This window comes from Geotrypetes seraphini, chromosome 1 (genome assembly GCF_902459505.1).
Source record: "Geotrypetes seraphini chromosome 1, aGeoSer1.1, whole genome shotgun sequence".
NCBI classification, from domain to species: domain Eukaryota; kingdom Metazoa; phylum Chordata; class Amphibia; order Gymnophiona; family Dermophiidae; genus Geotrypetes; species Geotrypetes seraphini.
The window spans coordinates 77,890,069-77,910,795 of NC_047084.1; the positions used below are offsets into that span (position 1 = coordinate 77,890,069).

Sequence of the window (20,727 nt, forward strand, 5' to 3'; positions counted from 1 at the left end):
TCCTATGTTTGCAAATAAAAAAAATAGTTTTACCGTAGAAGAAAAATAAACAAACAATGCCCAGGCTATTAATAAAAGGCATTTAAGAATCCACTTATTGACTCAAACACAGAGTCAAGACAGAAATTAAATCTACCAGGAAATATATTAATATGAAGGCTGAGCAGCTGTACAAATAGGCGTCCACAAATAGCTTTGATTTCAACAGCTTTTTGAAACTAAAATGGTCAGTGCTTAATCTTAGATGTCCCCAACAGCTTGTTCCAAAGTGACATTCCAACTACTGAGAACATTTTAGATTTAGTAGCTACATATCTCCCACGTTCTTCAGTAGTCGCCAATAGTCTCATGGCACCATCTGAATGCAATGCTCTGTTTGGTCTATAGAACTTCCAGAGGGATTAAAACCAGAAAGGGGCCGATTGGTACAAAATCTGGTATGCCAAAGATAACACTTTATAATGAACCCATTGCTCAATAGGTAGCCAGTGGAGTCGTTTCAAAACCAGGGGTAATGTGTGCTAGAAATGCCACTAATCAATCTAGCTGCAGAGTTCATAAGAACCTGCAAGGCTTTCAACTTGACTTTAGTTAAACCCAAAGAGAGAGTTACAGTAATCTAAACTTGGTAAAATCAAGCTTTGAACCACGGGTTGAAAGTCATATAATTTCAAAAGGGGGTTTAGCTTATATAACATACGTAATTGAGCATAACCTTTCTGAATCACTTGCGCATCTTTATAGAATTGCAGCTATAAAGATGTATGGATAAATTTGTCAGTTAGTGCCAATAGCTGCTAGCACCCAATTATTGGCCAATTAAGGAATTAAATTGCATGCACAATTTGGATGCTATATATAGAATTAGGGGGTATACGATTATAGATTTACTAAAGTTGAAGATTCACGCAAAGCAGTTTAGAATTCATTGAATAGTAATCAAGTACTCTTATATGTGTAGTTAATGCCTTGAAACAGGCTACAATACAACTACATCAAATGATTTTGTGTGTGTTTGCTTCCAGACATAACGACATAATTTGGTGTGTAAACTGTATATAACTGAATTTTTAAGAATTCGTCTGTCAGGGTTGTGGCATGGATAGAGAGACATGGAAGCATTAGCCAGCTAGCACATTACACTTACAGTATGCTAACTGGCTAAAATAGACTCAGTTTAGGACCACTTACTTCTAAATAGGAGGTGATAAATTGTCCCACACTAACTGGCAGCAGGTTGAACATGGTAATGGGGACATTTAATATATGATCTAAAGTAAAAAAAAATAAAAATAAAAAATGCTGATTTGTAGGGATGTCACACAGGAAACACACACACGCAGTCTTAGAGTCGGGATGGAGGCGCTCCCTAATGGATGGTCTCTCACCCATTTCTTAAAACTAGCTAAGTTAACCGCTCTTACCATAACTTCTAGCGATACGTTCCAGAGCTTAACTATTCTCTGAGTGAAAAAATATTTCCTTCTATTGGTTTTAAAAGTGCTTTCTTGTAACTTCAAGTGTCCCTTAGTTTTTGTAATTTTTGACGGAGTAAAAAAAATCAATCCGGTTGTATCTGTTCCACACAACTCAGGATTTTGTAGACTTAAATCATATCTCTCTCGGCTGTCCCTTTTCCAAGCTGAAGAACCTTAATCTTTTTAGTCTTTCCTCATACAAGAGGAGTTCCATCCCCTTTATCATCTTGGTTTTCTTATCTGAACTTTTTACATTGCCACTATATCTTTCTTGAGATAAGGTGACCAGAATTGAACACAATACTCCAGGTGAGGTCACACCATGGATTGATAGGCATTATAACATTCTTATACTTGTTAACCATCCCTTTGTAATAATTCCCTGCATCTTGTTTGCTTTTTTTTAGCCACCCTACTGCACATTGGACGAAAGGTTTCATTGTATTGTCTGACACCCAGATCTTTTTCTTGGGTGCTAACCTCCAAGGTGAACCCTAGCATGAGGTGTTAATTGTCAGTCAATGCCATGTAGGCCAATTAAATTCTGCAAGCAAATTAGCTGTGTACGCTGATTTGTGCATAGAACTTAAGGCATCATATACAAACTTTGGGGGTAAGCTCAACACACCACAGAAAAAGGCCAGGAGTTAAAAATCTCTGAGCCCTTTCTCTGACCCAGTCCCTTTTTGCACAGTAATGTTTCTGTGGCCAGGTTTTAGGCAGACTGGGAATGGAATAAAGGGAGAATTTTTAACCAGTTTGATTTATGAAGTTAATTGTTTCAGACCTCATTAATCATTCAAATATTGGCCCAGAAGTATTGTATATGTTCTTATTGCTCATTTTAATGTCTTAACAGCTACTGGGAGCTACTGCTATTGAAGACAAATTGCAAGATGGCGTTCCTCAAACAATTTCAAAACTTGCCAAAGCTGATATTAAAATCTGGGTGCTTACTGGTGACAAGAAAGGTATTGCTGTTTTGATATGGTGGCTGAACAAATACTTCTATCCTCTGCTTATGATGCTTTTGCCTAGTTTCAATATCCTTGGGCTTTTCTAAGCAATTGTTTGAATTAGAATTATTTTGAAATGTTCACTCTTGCATAGCAGGTGAAATGTTTGTTTCCAGCTAGTAGTTCAACTGTCAAACATTTAGTTAAAAACAATCACCCAGCAACAGTACCTCTCCTTTCTTCACAAGCTTTTAGATATCTGCTTTATCAATTTGCTGCGCTTGACTCTGAGGTCTGTAAACAACACTTCTTCTGCCTCACTTCTAAAAATTTCCCTCTCCCCAAGCCATGTCCAACAATTCTCCTTCTTCCCCTTTACCCCATGTATCATCTCTACCTTCCACATCAGTAAATCTTCCTACTCCCCTTGCAAAATCTCTTCCTCTCACCCTATGTCGAACTTTTGTGTTCAAGGAAGAAAATCCTGGAGAAGGACCATGATTGGAAGGCAAAATTACATGTGATAATAGAATGGATATCATGTCATTCACGGAAGAAAATGTTTATGAACAACTTGAAAAATTGAAGGTTGACAAAGCCATGAGACCGGATGGGCTCTATCACAGGATATTGAGGAAGCTCAGAGAGGTTCTGGCAGCTCCACTTAGATTTGTTCAATAAATCCCTGGAGACAGGAGTGGTTCCATGGGATTGAAGAAGAGCAGATGTGGTTCTTCTTCAGAAAGGTGGTTGCAGAGATGAAGCAGGAAATTACAGGCCAGTATGCCTCACTTTGGTGAAGGAGAGGCTAGTGAAATTCTAGAATCTAATGGGTTGCAAGATCCAAATATGGCTTTACTAAAGGTAACTCAGCTCTGAAACAGGAGAGCCTACCTTGCCATGGTAGAGATACAAAAATACAGAGAAGGCAACCTGTGGTGCTGAATATCTTTATTGTAGTCAAGACTTTACTAAAGGTAAATCATGCCAAACAAATCTGATTAAATTCTTTGACTGTGCACTAGATTTAATTTACTTAGATTTTAGCAAAGCTTTTGACACGGTTCCTCATAGGAGGCTCTTGAACAAACTTGATCGGCTGAAGTTAGGACCCAAAGTAGTGAACTGGATTAGAAACTGGTTGATGGACAGACATCAGAGGGTGGTGGTTAATGGAATTTGCTTGAATGTAGGTAAGGTAAATAGTGGAGTGCCTCAAGAATTGGTGCTGGAGCCAATTCTGTTAAATATGTTTGAGTGATATTGCCGAAGGGTTACAAGGAAAGGTTTGCCTTTTTGCAGATGATAACAAGGTTGGTAACAGAGTGGACACCCCAGAGGGAGTGGAAAAGAGGGGAAGCATGGTCTGAAGTCTGGCAAAAGATATAAAAAGGATGGAGTCGTTCCAGAGGAAGGCTACTAAAATAGTGCGTAGTCTTCATCTTAAAAATCTCAATAATGTATACTTTGGAGGAAATGCGGGAGAGGGGAGATATGATAGAGACTTTTAAATACCTACATGATGTAATTTGCGCATGAGTCGAGTCTTTCATTTGAAAGGAAGCTCTGGAATGAGAGGGCATAGAATGAGGTAGGCTCAGGAGATATCTAAAGAAATACTTTTTTACAGAAAGGTTGGCAGATGCGCGGAACTGTCTCCTGGTAGAGGTGGTGGAGATACTGTATGAATTCAAGAAAGCCTGGGTTGGCACATGGGATCCCTTAGAGAGAGGAAGAGATAATGGTTACTGCGGATGGGTAGACTGGATGGACCATTTGGCCTTTATCTGCCATCATGTGTCTGTTTCTATGTAACTAAAATTCAGTGCAAAAAAGTGCAGTGTGATGCATTTGAGGAGCAGAAATCTTAGAAAGATGTATGGGCTTGGAGGTGAGAAGCTGATATGCACGGATGAGGAGAGGGACCTTGGGGTTGATAGTGTTTGAGGATCTGAAGGCATCAAAGCAGTGTGACCAAGGCAGTGGCTGTAGCCAGGAGGATGCTAGGCTGTATAGAGAGAAGTGTAACCAGCAGAAGAAAGGAAGTGTTGATGCTGCTGTACAGGTCATTGGTGGGATCCCACTTGGAGTATTAGTGTTCAATTTTGGAGTCCATATGTGATCAATGATATAAAAAGACTTGAAGCAGTCCAGAGGAAGGTGACAAAAATGGTAGGAGGTTTGTGACAAAAGAAGTACGAGAAGAGACTAGAAGACCTCAACATGTACACTCTGGAGAAGATGAAGGGAGAAGTATGGTATGGGGGTAAAGACAACACAGCTGCATCGAGAAAAGTTTTTGAAACTGAAGGATGGGGTAACAGGGTTAGGAGGAGATATCATCCTTCAGTTTTCCTGTAAATGTATGATAACATTGAAATTCTTCATGGTATATTTACTTTTATCCTACCCAGCTTGAAAGATTGAAAAAGAAGCATCTGAGGGCTAATAAGAGTGGATATAGTTAAATTTTGCATGATGGAGGTGGGGATAATTTTCTACATTTAAACTTTTGTTGATTTAATATTTCAGCTGCTTTTTCTCTTTGATGTGGACTATGATTTTTGTATTTTATTGAGAGTAAAATGCATACGGTATATTATACATGCAAATAATAATTTTAAAAAGGCTTGGTTTTCTTTTAAAGCCAAACTGTACCCACTCCCTCAAGACTCTCCCACCCCTATTTGAGTAGACTATAACCTTACCTTACTCTAGGCTAGTTTTCCATCCGTAGTTTTAACTAATCCAAAACTAGACTGTAAGAATGATTTACTATTCTAATGGCGCTCTTTTCTTGTTTTTTAATTGTGATTTAATTGTGTTTTGTAAGCCACATTGATCTGTTGTAAATTGTGGGATATCAAATTTTAATAAACATAAATGTATCTTTTGGACTTGTTAACATGAAACCAGAAAATAATGGTTCAGATCCCTGTTTTTAGTGCTCACCTAACTTTCCTTATTCGGTCTTTAAGATAACATTGAGAGATTTGGTAAAACAAATTACATCTCATTTAAGTGCATTTTAAATAATTTCTGCTGGACAATATTATATATTTAAAATCTTTTTCACAGAAACTGCAGAAAACATTGGATTTTCTTGTGAACTTTTAACAGATGATACAGATATCCATTATGGCGAGGATATCAGGTAAATGGAACAAAAGATGGTTGGGGTAGATTACGTGATTACTCAGTGTTTTCCATTTACTGTTAACTTAGCATGAAGAAGAGGGGAGGGGGGGAACAGCTTAATCTAGCAACTAGGGAGAGATCCAAGATAGTAAATCCAGGGAGAGATCTGAAAAAAGGAGGGTAGAGGGTGGGAAGAAAGATGGGTGCCTGACATTTATTTAAAAAAAAATGATACCCCCCAAAATCTAGGTCAGGTTTTATCCAAGCCCACCTTACACATTATCAAGAAAAGTATGTAATTGCATAGGATCAAAGAAGATATATTAAACTCTTTAAAGCATAATCCATTTGAAGGAAACGTCAAGAAAATATCTGATCCAGTGGGCAAAACCTTTTGGTGCCATAAACTCTGCTTCTGAGAGGTTTTGCAGAGATTCAAAAAAAATCAGTTGTTGACCAAGTGATATCTTCTATGAAAATAGTCTCCTATTTTCTAAGCTCTTTCGAACAGGGACTGTTTTTCTTCTTCTTTGTGACTCTGTGCAGCGCTGCATGCGTCTGATAGCGCTATAGAAATAATTAATAGTAGTAGTAGTAGTATCAGATGGTAAAACAATGACACAAGCAATGTTGCCCTCCTGGTCTCCACAGTCAGCAATTCCTCTAAAAATCCTGTTAAGTCCAAAACTATCCCCAGACACATCTCGCTGAGATAAACCCCCATTCGCTGTCTAACAAAAAGGAATGAGAGAGCCTTATTTAATCTTTGAGGTATTGCCTCTTGTTTGATTCCCGGCACTTCCAAAAAACATTCCTAAAATATGTCCGTTAGAGGCATTAGTTGAACATCAGGAAAATTCAGGACTCTAAAATTAAAGGCTCTTGCATAGTTGTTTTTTTTTTTTTTAAAAACCTACTTTTTGAGACTGTACAGTACTGTACGTCTTCATACAAACTTTTACTAATGAAATGGACAAATTTAAAAATGTTATAACCATCCCTAAGAATTCAAAGGTAACCTAATCTGGTTTTATCAGAAGATGCTTATTTATGATAGCCACCAAGCTTGAGAATGTGTTAGATATAAATTTGAGACTCGCACTCGTCAAAGCCTCATGTCTATCCAAAGCAGCTAGCGAAGCTGTAACTGCTGACAGGACTCCCACTAGTCTGAACTTCACCTTTGCCACCTTCCTCCCATGCTACTTCAATATCTGGATAATCTGGAACAGCAAGAAAACTGGAGGCACACTATGCAGTTGGTTCCAGAACTCTGTGAGGTTCCTCTGGAGTAGTGGTTTCCAATCTTTCTTTTGTTGTAATGCACCTGACAAGACTACATTTATTCATGATCCTGCAGTATATAAGCAGAATGTTATGTTATATATGTATAGAAACCCCCCCCCAAAAAAAAAAAATCTGCTGAATATCAAACAGAAAACTCAAAAAGAATCGGCAAAAATATGAGGAAAGGAGGGCACCTCTGCTCATAAATTAAAGAAAGAGGGAAAAGATGAATGAGTAAATAAAAATAAATGAAATACTCAATAGAACTATAAATATAAGGTCTATAAGACAAAAACTACAAATGTGAAATCTACAAACTGCAAAAATACCGAACAGGTAGACCCAGACAAGTATGTTCCTTTCATACCATCTCACAAGATGCCACCTCAGTTCTCTTCCCAGGGCCGTTGTTTTAAACACAGCCTGCTAGTGCTAACTGTCTAAGAACCAGGGCTTTACTTGTCAATAATAAGGAAATGGAATTCTGGAGATGGGAAAGGCTTGGGTGAGTCAGGAACAGCAGGAGACGAGGGGGATGGATTGGGGAGTACAGTAACTATTCTCTGCTTTACTCCTGTTCTCTGCTTACTCTAACCTCCTCTTCCTTGCAGGCTGCTTAGAAGGATGGAACTAGAACATAATGCCTTTGCTTCTCTGGCACTAGATAAATTTGTTTGGTTAAAAGCTGGTTTTCATCCATAGATATTCTGTAATTGTGAGCCCTCCACAAATAGCAACATATCTACCGTACCTGAATGTATATCACTTCTGTAAATTTAAGCTTGTAGGTGACATATTTTGGTACAGTGAATATTTTTCTGTTTCTGGAGAGCTCACACTTTAAAAAAAATAAGAGTTGGTAAGATTTCAACTTGAATCCCTTTACATACCTACTAGGCGGCTACTCAAACTTGCTTGCTGATTTAAGAATGACCATAATAGCTAAAGATGTCATAGAATGTGATACCCACTTTTGAGGGAGAGGGAAAACAAGCACTGGGGAATTAAGGGATGGTGTCATACCTTGATCCCTTCAGCGGTCAGCTGTTCAATCAGGGCACCATTTTGTAAACTGGATATGCCTGAAGCAGGACTAAATACGGATGTCCTCCTTTTTAGACATGGATATATCTTCCCCTTTGGTAATCAGTCTTGGACTTCCAAATTTTAGGCCTTCCCCAATCCTGCCCAAAACACGCCCACATCCCACCAGCCCCTTTGCTATTTGGATGCACTTCAATGCTGGATGGTCCCTTTTTCTGCCTTTGCAAAATTGGTACTTGGATGCTTCAACCACATGGACCTCCATTTCAACCTTTTGAGATGTCCGTATGTTTCAAAATCAAGTGCCATAGGCACCTATGTGTCTTTATACAGTAGGCTATAAATAGGCGCCTACTTGGCATTCACACCTGGGCAACTTATTATAATTGCCTCAAAAAAAATGATCTTCTGGTCATTCTAGGGACATTTTAAATGGGGAAGTAGTAAGGTGTTAGATACTGCAGGAGAATGCTAGCAGATTCTTTAATTATACTGGGGTTGGATTGGAGAGGTTTTTGCCGGCATTAGAAAGATATTGAGTCAATAGCTGCAGTGACTAAAACATAGTGACTAAAACATTATCAGCAATTTATAATTCTTTTTCCAGCACCCTTCTTCAAACAAGAATGGAAAACCAGAGAAACCGAGCTGGGGCAAACTCAGCAGCTCTTCAAAATGAATCTTTTTTCCCTACTGACAGAAAACAAGCCCTAGTTATTACAGGCTCTTGGCTGGTATGTCTACTCCTATTATAGCTTTTCTAATCCAAGTTGGCATGTTTTAACTCTATAGCAGTTCTACAAAATAAAGTTTAGAAAAGCTCTGACTATTTGGAGCATACTACATTTCACTGTTAGATCAGAAACTAATTATTTCGTTTTTAGAAAGCTTTTAAAAACAGTTTTATTTAAGATTTTTTTGAACTGATTGTTTTTACGATTTTTTTCAATATTGCCTGTTTAACCGGGTTTGTTTCCGGCCATCTACTTTATTGTAATCTGCTTGGAACTCATAAGGAACTATAAAAAGCTTTGTAATTTAATGTAGGGGGTGGTGGTTGGAATTTCATACTGTCTACATCAAGGCTGATTACAAGGGTACTTTTCACCTATAGAATTTTTACATGGAAGATAAACGCACCTAGGGGCCCTTTTTACTGCATTAAGCAGTTAAAACCTGCACTAATAACACAGCTTAAAATGGCCAATGTATATTAAAAAAAAAACCAACCCTGTGCTAACTGCTTAATGTTACAATGGCATGATCGGGATGGAGGGGGTGACCTTCTGTGACAGCACTACAGTCATTACTGTGTGTTAGCTGTTACAACTGCCAGTAGTGTGGCTGTAGTTAACGCTACTTCAAGGCAGTAGTTATATATAGCCACATTATCAGCAGTCCAGTAGTGCAATGGCACACCTCTATTACCTTCTGAATCCCCCACTAGACATACCCTGGGGTTGGCGCTGGTATCTGAAATGGTGTGTCTGCTCCTTAGAAAGTGGTCTCAGGGTACTTCTGCTACGTTTCATTTCACCTTTATAGAAGGATGATCCCTAGAGGAAGTACCACAGGGGTGCCATTTTGGATACTGGTGCTAACCCAAGCAGCTGTGAAAAAAGGACCACTGAACTACCAGTGCAGACTCCTAGGAAGATCCCAGGGTTTACTTGTTAGGTGAGGGATGTGTCTAGTGGGCAGGGGATCAGATCAAGGGAGTTCTGACCTACAGGTAGAGTGCTGGAGGAGAGATCAGATCTTGAGGGGAGCCCTCCTGGCACCACAGTTTGCCTGTATTTATTTTATTTATGGAGTCCCCACCAGCTTACTTACAATGGCAGCTAGTGAACCCATGCTGCTACTACATGTAATGCATGCCATGCAAGTACTTGTCTGCCCTGTCTGTGCAGGTTTACCAAAAAGCCAACTTAAGTGCTTATAATCACTACAAAACACTGAGACTTAATTTGTTTTTTTATGCAGAGCAAAAAGGTCTGATCAAACATTCCTACTTTTCTTATGTCTGCATTGGTTGCCTGTCCATACTCGGGTGCAATTTTAAAGTTCTTTGCCTTGCCTACGGGACTTATTACTCAAGAATTCCTTCTTATCTGTCTTCACGCATAATTCCGTACACCTCTGCACATACACTATGCTCTGGACACTCACTGCTTGGTACTTTCTTCCTCCCCATTCTTTGGTTGCTTAGAATCCACTAACCACTCTGGGTTGGGGTGTTTTGATTTTTTTTTGGCTCTCCATGCCTATGGAACAGGAGTAGGAATTCCGGTTCTCGAGGCAGGTCAGGTTTTCAGGATATCCACAATAAATATGCATGAGATAGAGTTGCATCTCAAGGAGGCAGTGCATGCAAATTCATCTCGTGGATATCCTGAAAACCTGACCTGCCTGTGGCTCTCAAGGATCAGAATTGCCTACCCCTGCTATGAAATGATCTTCCATCAACAATATCATGGAGTAGTTTTTCTGTAGGTTTTAAAGCACTATTGTAAACTTATTTTTTTGAAGATAACTTTAGGAATATGCTCTGATTCACTTATATCCCTGTTCACTTGTCGCTTTCCTGTAATTTATCCCTTCGCTCCCCCCACTTTACTTTTGACCTTAGTATCTAGTGTCATTGTGACTGTTTAACTTTTCTCTTGTTACTATGGCATTCTTTTCTCTTTTTTTATTTTTTATTTGGTTTTGTGACCTGCATTGACCTTTTGGTACAGAAAATATGGTATATCAAACATGGTGGGCTTGCCTTCTTCGTTTACTGCACAAACTTTGCAGAGACTGTGTACAGTGGTGCCTCGCATAACGGACGCCTCGCACAGCGAACGCTGCGCACAACGAACTTTATGTCTTGATTCGTACAACGAACTTCGTTTCACACAACGAAGTCGCCCGAGCTGCATCCTTCCGCGCAGGCACTGCGCTTAACTGCCCTCTCTCCGCCTGGCTCCCTCTTGCCCCCCCCCCCGACTCCCCGACACGATCGGGGCAAGAGGGAGCCCAAGCCCTCTTGCCCCCCCGACTCCCCGACACGATCGGGGCAAGAGGGAGCCCAAGCCCTCTTGCCCCCCCGACTCCCCGACACGATCGGGGCAAGAGGGAGCTCAAGCCCTCTTGCCCCCCCGACTCCCCGACACGATCGGGGCAAGAGGGAGCCCAAGCCCTCTTGCCCCCCCGACTCCCCGACACGATCGGGGCAAGAGGGAGCTCAAGCCCTCTTGCCCCCCCGACTCCCCGACACGATCGGGGCAAGAGGGAGCCCAAGCCCTCTTGCCCCCCCGACTCCCCGACACGATCGGGGCAAGAGGGAGCTCAAGCCCTCTTGCCCCCCCGACTCCCCGACACGATCGGGGCAAGAGGGAGCCCAAGCCCTCTTGCCCCCCCGACTCCCCGACACGATCGGGCCAGGAGGGAGCCCAAGTCCTCCTGGCCACGGCGACCCCCTAACCCCACCCTGCACTACATTACGGGCAGGAGGGATCCCAGGCCCTCCTGCCCTCGACGCAAACCCCCCCTCCCCCCAACGACCGCCCCCCCCCAAGAACCTCCGACCGCCCCCCAGCCAACCCGCGACCCCCCTGGCCGACCCCCACGACACCCCCAACCCCCTTCCCCGTACCTTTCTGTAGTTGGCCGGACAGACGGGAGCCAAACCCGCCTGTCCGGCAGGCAGCCAACGATGGAATGAGGCCGGATTGGCCCATCCGTCCCAAAGCTCCGCCTACTGGTGGGGCCTAAGGCGCCTGGGCCAATCAGAATAGGCCCGGGAGCCTTAGGTCCCTCCTGGGGGCGGGGCCTGAGGCACATGGGCCCAACCCGACCATGTGCCTCAGGCCCTGCCCCCAGGAGGGACCTAAGGCTCCCGGGCCTATTCTGATTGGCCCAGGCGCCTTAGGCCCCACCAGTAGGCGGAGCTTTGGGACGGATGGGCCAATCCGGCCTCATTCCGTCGTTGGCTGCCTGCCGGACAGGCGGGTTTGGCTCCCGTCTGTCCGGCCAACTACAGAAAGGTACGGGGAAGGGGGTTGGGGTGTCGTGGGGGTCGGCCAGGGGGGTCGCGGGTCGGCTGGGGGGGCGGTCGGAGGTTCTTGGGGGGGGCGGTCGTTGGGGGGAGGGGGGGTTTGCGTCGAGGGCAGGAGGGCCTGGGATCCCTCCTGCCCGTAATGTAGTGCAGGGTGGGGTTAGGGGGTCGCCGTGGCCAGGAGGACTTGGGCTCCCTCCTGGCCCGATATTGTCGGGGAGTTGGGGAATCGGCGGGGCAAGAGGGCTTGGGCTCCCTCTTGCCCCGATCGTGTCGGGGAGTCGGGGGGGCAAGAGGGCTTGGGCTCCCTCTTGCCCCGATCGTGTCGGGGAGTCGGGGGGGCAAGAGGGCTTGGGCTCCCTCTTGCCCCGATCGTGTCGGGGAGTCGGGGGGCAAGAGGGCTTGGGCTCCCTCTTGCCCCGATCGTGTCGGGGAGTCGGGGGGGGGGCAAGAGGGCTTGGGCTCCCTCTTGCCCCGATCGTGTCGGGGAGTCGGGGGGGCAAGAGGGCTTGGGCTCCCTCTTGCCCCGATCGTGTCGGGGAGTCGGGGGGGCAAGAGGGCTTGAGCTCCCTCTTGCCCCGAACGTGTCGGGGGTGCCAGGGACCACACGGAGTCACCCACCGTACCACCCGATTCGGGTAAGCGCAGGTATCGGTGGGTGGCTTAATTGCGGGGGGGTGCCTTATTTTACATTTTTTTCTAAAAAGGGGGGGCTGTCTTATTTGATGGCCCTGCCTTATCATCGGGGAAACACGGTAGAAAAAAAAAAAAAATGAACAGTTAAGTCCCAGTTTTTGCCGCTGAGACTCTGCCCTCTCTCACTGTAAAATTAGACTCTACTTAGTCTGTCTTTAAATTTAAAAAATGTGTGTTGTTTTAAAAAACAATTATGTTTTTAGATGTATCTAAATAAAAATAATAACCAAAAATTTATCTTTTTTTATGTCATCTTAGCATATTTTATGCTGCAGAACGAATTATTTTTTTTTACATGTATTCTTATGGGAAAACGCGTTTCACATAACGAACGTTTCGCATAACAAACTTGCTCCTGGAACCAATTAAGTTCGTTGTGTGAGGCACCACTGTATTCATTTCTTTTTTTTCTGTTAACACATGGTAAGTGCAAAATATTACTGTGCTTCAATAAATGAGCCCCATGCATGTCCCTTTTCCATCCTTGATGTAAACCCAACCCCAGGAATGCCTCTAAATGCAATAAAATTTATAAGAACAATTCTAGACTTATGTGCATTGTGGAACAGTGTGAGAGCTTTGGGCTCCTATTTCAGACCTCCAATTTGAGTATAAGTTTATTGCATAAAAGGCTTTCAAAATTGTCTACCCATGAGCGAGTATAAAGTTTTTAATTTTAATGTGAGATCTTGTGTTCATTACATTTTCTTGCCTTTCATGCTGAATCGATTTTACCTTTATTTGCAAGGGTATGTGAATGAGGATATTGCACCTATGACCTTACCTACTAAGCTGCATCAGCTATTAACTGCATTTAACATGTGCTGACAGTTAATGTGATACCTAATAGTCTATAGTAATTTACCACCTAACAGAAGGGGGCACAGAATGGGCAGGAAATGCACCTCATAGCTATTGCTCTTTAACTGGTGTCATCACCACCTCCAAAAGGTGAAGCCAACTGCCGTTCCAATGGTTCATGCAGATGTGTTAAGTTACTGTGCATGAATTTTAGCAATTAGTATACAGTAACTGTAAAGCCAAATTGCAATTCAGTAAACGTGGCCCACAATATCAAATCAAGAGATTGGTTCTAGCCTTTAAAATTCATTTTTTATTTAACGTTGTTTATTTAACGCTCAGGGTTGTGTGTTGGTTGTTTTTGGTTTGTTTGTTCTTTTTTTATTTTTTTTTTTTTGGGGGGGAGGGTTCATTCCATTGGGTAAGGTGGTCCTGTTAATAACACAGGAAAAAAAATACATTTCAGGGTGTGTGGGGTTTTTTTTTCTGTTTTAAGTTAAAAGCATGAAGGAATATGGGAAATTTCAAATGAATCAACATTTCTAAAACCGAGGAAAACACATTTCAGAAACCAGTTTCAGCCATCATTGTTCTACCTCTTCCTCCGCACCACCCCGCCCTGTTTTCTTAATATACAAATCAGTTATTAGAATTTCATTTATTACAAGAAATTGTCAGTTCAGTATATTGGGAGGAAGTTGCCTCATGTATAGAAGACAGGAGGCATGCCGTTCCTTGATTAGCCTTCCATCTGGAAGCTTGTTAAGTTCATATACAGTTAAGTCTCATTTGTCCCTGTTCATCTGGAAATGCAGAATGAAATTCTTTTGGAGAAAAGGAAAAAGAAAAAGAAACGTTTGAAGCTGAAGATCCCCAGAACAGCAGAGGAAAAGCAGAAGGAACTATTGAACAGACAGAAGGTAGATGCTATGAAGGAAATGCGACAAAAGACTTTTGTGGACTTGGCTTGCGAGTGCCATGCAGTGATCTGCTGTCGAGTGACTCCCAAACAAAAAGCAATGGTTGTCGATCTGGTCAAGAAATATAAGAAAGCAGTAACTCTGGCTATTGGAGATGGCGCCAATGATGTAAATATGATTAAAAGTGAGTAAGCTATAACCTTTGACCTGAGAGATCTACCCTGTGCCTATTTTGGAAACCTATAGACTCGTGACACCCTTTTCAACTCTGGTAGAGTTTTATAACTGACTTTGGGGCAAAATAATTAAAGATTAATTGCCAGCCAAAAATTTTAGGAAATGGGGAACATTTTTAAAATATATTTTTTTGCTTTAAGGAGAGGTGGGAAGTGACATTTACATTTTGATTAATTCTCCCTCCCAATTTTCCCCTCCCTATTTCCTGCTATTCTTTTCTCCTTCTACCAAGTTTCATGACTTCCAAGCCAATTTCCATCTTAGCAGGCTGCAGCAAGAACTCACCTGGAAGAACTGAAATTCATTTTACAATTAAAAAAATTAAGGACTGAACTGCATTACAATTAGGTTTCAAATTGATTTGACTTCAAATTTAATACATAAGTCCTTACCTGCCTTGTCAGGTATTTTTGATGCATCATCTGAAAAATACAGCTAAAAAGTAATGTCAAGCTTCCTATGCACTTCAGCCTTCTGTCATGCCATGCAGGTGACAACACATTGCATGGAGCTGGAGGATGCAGATTTGAATTGTTAGGAGAAGCAAACATTGAGGCCTGGATTCTCTATAGGGCGCTGATATTGGCAGCTGCCGATTTTGTCAATCATGCGACGGTGACCTATAAAGAATCATGTCTCTGTGAAAGAAAGGCACCAGAAATGTAGGTCAGGATTTTTCAGGCCTACATTTCCAGTTCCTGTCTTTATCATGACTCGCACCTATGTAGGCGCTTTAAGCCGCCTAACACCAATTCCGGTGTTGGCCACACCCATAATGGTGTCCAGCGGCACAAAGCGCCTACGTAGGTGTGATTTTGGCACGTACTATTTAGGCTCCGGTATGCACTTTAAACAGTGGCTGTTTTTTTTCCATTTTAAATGGCATTTGGTAATTAATTTAGGTGCTGGTAGGGTGCCTACCAGTACTTAAATTTAGGTGCAGTTTCTAGAATTTCTCCCTGAATGTGTACCACATGAGTTAACTCTTGTCACTAATGAAGCAGCTGACATAGATAGATTGACAGCTGCATGCTGGGAAAACATTGTATATCCTTGCACCATTTAGTTTGAGTTCTTGACAGTTTGGGATCCCTTTTTAAAGGAGCTTGAAAGTTATTTTAGATGTATAGTTGGGATCACTTTTTCAGTTGATTAAAATCACAGAAACAGGGCTGCTCTCTTTTCCTTTCTGACCAATGCCCTATAGTGATAGTCGGTGTCAGGTCAAAACCGCGGAAGACAAAGGCGTGCACCGACAACTGAGCGCAGCGCGGAGGCGCACGCCAAAGAAAATAACTGTTTTTAGGGGCTCCGACGGGGGTGTGTGGGGGGAACCCCCCCCCACTTTACTTTATACAGATCGCGCCGCATTGTGGAGGGTTTGGGGGGTTGTAACCCCCCACATTTTACTGAAAACTTCACTTTTTCCCTAAAAACAGGGAAAAAGTTAAGTTTACAGTATAATGAGGGGGGTTACAACCCCCCAAACCACCCACAATGCCGCCGCGATCTGTATTAAGTAAAGTGGGGGGGCTCCCCAACAAAAACCCCCGTCGGAGCCCCTAAAAACTGTCATTTTCTTCGGCGCTCGCCTCCATCTTGCACTCAGTTGTCGGCACGCGCCTTTGTCTTCCACGGTTTTGTCTATGATAGTGATAGTCGGTATGGGGCTTTTATGTCTGAGAATGCTCACATGAGCTGCCCCCCTCCTCTTGTGTGGGCTTCCTGTTGGGGGTCTGTGGGCACATACTATATAGACTGCTGCTGCTGTCTTCATGCTTTAGATGAGTGAAGGAAAGAAGACATGAGTAAAAGAAGGCATGCTAAGTGCTATTTTGTTTTCATCATGCCTAGGATCATATGAATTTTTAAGTGTTAAAATGGGATCACATGGTTAAAAGTTTGAGTAGCATAGGTTTCTCATTTTTTTTGTGACGTTCTTAGACCTAGGTCTCGGTCTTCTGCTAATATGTTCTATCTAGTTTACTCAGTTTATTTTGTTGCAAAATCATATTCCCCAGTTGGTGTGGTGTCCCTTCACTTCCTTGCAACTAAGGATGCTTTGTACTTATGCCTGCTGCCTTGAATTCTTACTATTTTAAGACATGGTTCGGCAATTGGTTTTGACACAATGTCATAAAAGGGTCACTATCTCTACAGGAGATATTAAGTGCCCTTCCAAATGAAGGTACCATTGTCCATACTGACCTCTCCCTGTTGCCCCACCCCCAGTGATAGAGAAGGGAAAGGCTAGTTCCAGGTGTTCTGCAGCCCCGAGCAAACTGTTAATGGCTACTTCCTCTGCCAAATTTTTAAGCATATAATGAATCAAACTGGCTTCAATAGAGAAGGAGTCAATGAAGTGTGACCCAATGTGGCTTGTAAAAAAGCTCAGAGATATGAAACTCTGAAGGGAAGGCTGTTAAACCTCCCTGGGAGAAGAGTTCACCTTCCAGTCATAGCAGCTTGACAAGTCCATAGGGCACACTCAAAGACACACCAATCTCTTTAAAAAATTAAGGGAAATTCTACCGTTAATTGACCATACTTATTTCCAGCTTGTACAGATGCTGATGCCACAAGCAGTTTTTAAATTCATAAGTCAGTTGTGCTGATCTTAGAAGACTGAAATCCACCTGATTTGATGCAGAGTAGTTAACAGTTGTTCCTGTTAACACTGATTTAATTGACAGGTAATTGCCTAGGTTAGCTTGTCAGCATCTCAGACTGCAGGATTTATAGACAGACTACTCATCCCCTACTGCTCTCCAAGAACACTTCGCTCCAGCAATCAATTTCTCTTGCACATTCTATCAGTAAGACATATTTTTTTACGATACCACTAGGAAACAAATATTCTTAGTCACAGCCCCTATGCTTTGGAACACACACAAGAGACCAATCTTGAAAAATCTAAAGTAAACTTAAAACCTTCCTATTCAGGGATGCCTACAACATATGATTTCCCTTCCTCTAATGACTCAAAAGGAAGAACTTAACAATCCCTCCCTAATGTAACTTCCTTTTATGTATCTTTTCTATTTACAAATGTAATTCCTCCCACCTTTCAGCTCATTTCTGTACATTATGTCACGTCGTATGTGTCTGTTTTTATCCCCCCCAAATTTTAAACTTTTTTACTGTAGCTATTGTAAGCGGTATATCAAAGTTTAATAAACTTGGAGATGTTTTTCACTGAAGATATATTCCGTTTTTCAGCTGCCCACATTGGTGTTGGCATAAGCGGACAGGAAGGCATGCAGGCAGTTATGTCCAGCGACTACTCCTTCGCTCAGTTCCGATTTCTGCAGAGACTGCTCCTAGTCCACGGCCGCTGGTCCTACATCAGGATGTGCAAGTTCCTGCGATACTTCTTCTACAAAAACTTTGCTTTTACGTTAGTTCACTTCTGGTACTCATTCTTCAATGGATTTTCTGCACAGGTAAGAAATGGAGCATTTCTCTAGTAGCAATAATCCATAGAAATTCTCTTGATAAAGCACACTTGTACTTTTTGAGACTGAAGATTAAAGCTCTGAAATTGTTTTCTGTGGTTTTAGATTTTGCTTTATTTACTTATTTTTTGTTGTTGATTGCTGGTCGCTCTCTTTGCCTGGTTCCTTCAATCTTCTCTCTTCTGAAGGTGTAACCAAAATAAGAGTCATCACTTCATCATTTGGGCTTCGAGTGACATAGCTGGTTTGATCTCTTCCAGAATCAATTTGTTAGTTCTTCTCGTGGTCCATGGCACACCTAAAATCCTTCTCCAGCACCAAATGAGTCGATCTTCTTTTTGTCTTGTTTCCGTAGTGTCCAGCTTTTGCATCCATAACTGACCACTGTGAAAATGTGTGTGTGGACAAGTCTGATCTTCATTTGGAGTGTTATCTCCTTGCCTTTGAATACTTTGTCGAGAGCTTTCATTGAAGAGTGACAAATTCCTATTCTGCTGAGTATTTCCTCCCTGCTAGTTGTGTCTTTGTTTACAAAACAGCCCAGGAGATTGAAATCCTTTACCCTTTTTACCTACTCATAAACCTTTCATTGATTCATGGTGCTATGTACATACTGAGTTAATATCCTACAGGTTTCTTTCTGCCCAAAGAAAGTGCACTACTGCACATTCTTCAATGGTACAATCTTGCAATGGAGAATCCATGTTTCTAACCTCATGGCTGCCACACTACTAAAGGTCGAGTACTGCACTGTGCGTGGCTGAACTATCCAACAGGCAATGTACAAGTACATATGTTGTATTTCCCTAGCTCTGTTCTGGTTATCATGTAATTAACAATTGCTTTTAACCATGGCCTGGGTGAAGTAACTTCCTGTTCTGTGTAACTGAGACTACTAGAGAGAAAGAGACTGGAGCTGGCCAGCAGTATATGGAAGGTCAGAGGGAGGGATATTAGACTGTGGGGGGGGGGAAGAGGAAGGAGGAAAGAGATACCGTACTGTTTGGTAGGGGGAGGGAGTGAGAGACCTGTGTTAATGTGAGTTAAAATTTTTAATACACATTGGATGAGGGGAGTAGTCAAGATGGCAACATGTTGCTAGCGAGCTCCATATCTCTCCTGATGCATTGAGTTTCTTGCTGATGAGTTTCAATATGCCCCCAAACTAAGAGAAAAGGCGTAGTTCGGTTGATATCCTCACCAATCCAGGCATCTTCCCCAGTCCAACAAAGGATTGAATGGTATGTCACCAGGACTGCAGTAATTAGTGAGCAAATTGTGGGAGCAACACCTGCATTGAATCAGTCAGAAGGAGCAGCTCTTCTTTTGGGGCACAATATCAGCTGATCTCGCCCAGATCCATGTCAGCCCACCATGTCCCGGGTCCTCAGCGGAGTCATTTCAGGAGCAAGAATCAATTACCGAAGTCAGTTGAGGCCCTTGGTGGGGGCAAGGCTCAGTCAAGTAGATGCTCAAGAGTTTTTGATCGTTGATGGAGCAGGAACTTCTAACACTTCTGTGATGGTAACTCTTGAATCTATTTGGAAGGCTATTACAGAATTGACATCTACAGTGAAGAAAACTTCAGTTGAGGTAACATCTTTATTCACTACTATAATAATAATAATAATTTTATTCTTATACACCACCAAAGCCACTGTGGAAGAGGTTAAACAGGAATCCTCCAGCAAGTTCCAGCAGATTTATTTGGATATTCAAAGTTTCCAAGAATCTAGAAATGTAATTATTAATGATCAAGTGCAATTACGGAGGAAGGTAGAACAATTGGAGAATTATAATAGAAGATTAAACCTTCAGGTTTTGAATTTTCCTATGGATCCAAGAAGTCTATCAATGGACATGTTTAAGAAGTAGTTTGTTGAAGTGTTTCATTTTACCTCAGACAAGTTTACCCCTTTGAACAAGGTGTGTTATTTGAATATGTCCAAGAAGAATTACCAAGGTGAAATTTAGATTTATACAAGTTTCAGGACAACAGAAATTGGAGTTAATATTCTAATAACAAGGAATTCATCCTTCAGAGTGGCTGCCTCCTCATGATTCTTGCACCATGAACTTCAGAGCTTCTTCGCAACATTATTTCATTTACATCATGGCCAAGTGCTTTGACGATAGCACTGATGACAAATGTGGCACCCCTACCTTTACCCCCCTTACCTCTTCCCACCACCCCCTACCTTTATTCCCCCCCCCTCCTTAGTCCACCTGATTCTCACGAAACTGTGATACATATAAACTATTATCTTTATAATATCGTAATTTTTCGTTGTTATTTTCTAAAACATGCAGCTTATTCCAAACAGGTCCTCTCTGATATTACCTACCAAAATGTACATCTTATACTCTTGCTAAGCAAATTGTATTTCTATATTCTTGCTTTCTTAAAGTCTATGCTATCTGTATTTCATATGTATATCTGCATATTGTGTTTCGATGAATGTCCAGCTCTCTTGATTGTAAACCGCCTAGAAGTCGCAAGATTGTGGCGGTATAGAAGAATAAAGTTATTATTATTAAATGATCTTTCAGTAATCTTAGAAGAACCTGTATCTGAATCAACACAAAGATCGAATTTGATAGTCTGTTTTATTTTGAAACAATATCTAAATGTGATGAAATTTTACTTCTGTAATTCTAAGGTCCCTTTTACGA

The 20,727-nt window shown here is 41.9% G+C and overlaps 1 protein-coding gene across 8 annotated transcripts in view; it reads left to right on the forward strand.

Moving 5' to 3' along the window:
- Positions 1 to 20,727, forward strand: part of ATP8B1 (ATPase phospholipid transporting 8B1) — a 281,690-nt gene that overhangs the window by 240,040 nt on the left and 20,923 nt on the right. For all 8 annotated transcript variants that reach the window (XM_033933791.1, XM_033933758.1, XM_033933749.1 and 5 more), the window contains 5 exons: positions 2,338 to 2,449; positions 5,513 to 5,588; positions 8,511 to 8,637; positions 14,258 to 14,546; positions 17,819 to 18,042. In XM_033933791.1, the coding sequence (XP_033789682.1) occupies positions 2,338 to 2,449; positions 5,513 to 5,588; positions 8,511 to 8,637; positions 14,258 to 14,546; positions 17,819 to 18,042 (828 nt within the window). The remainder of the gene's footprint in view (positions 1 to 2,337; positions 2,450 to 5,512; positions 5,589 to 8,510; positions 8,638 to 14,257; positions 14,547 to 17,818; positions 18,043 to 20,727) is intronic.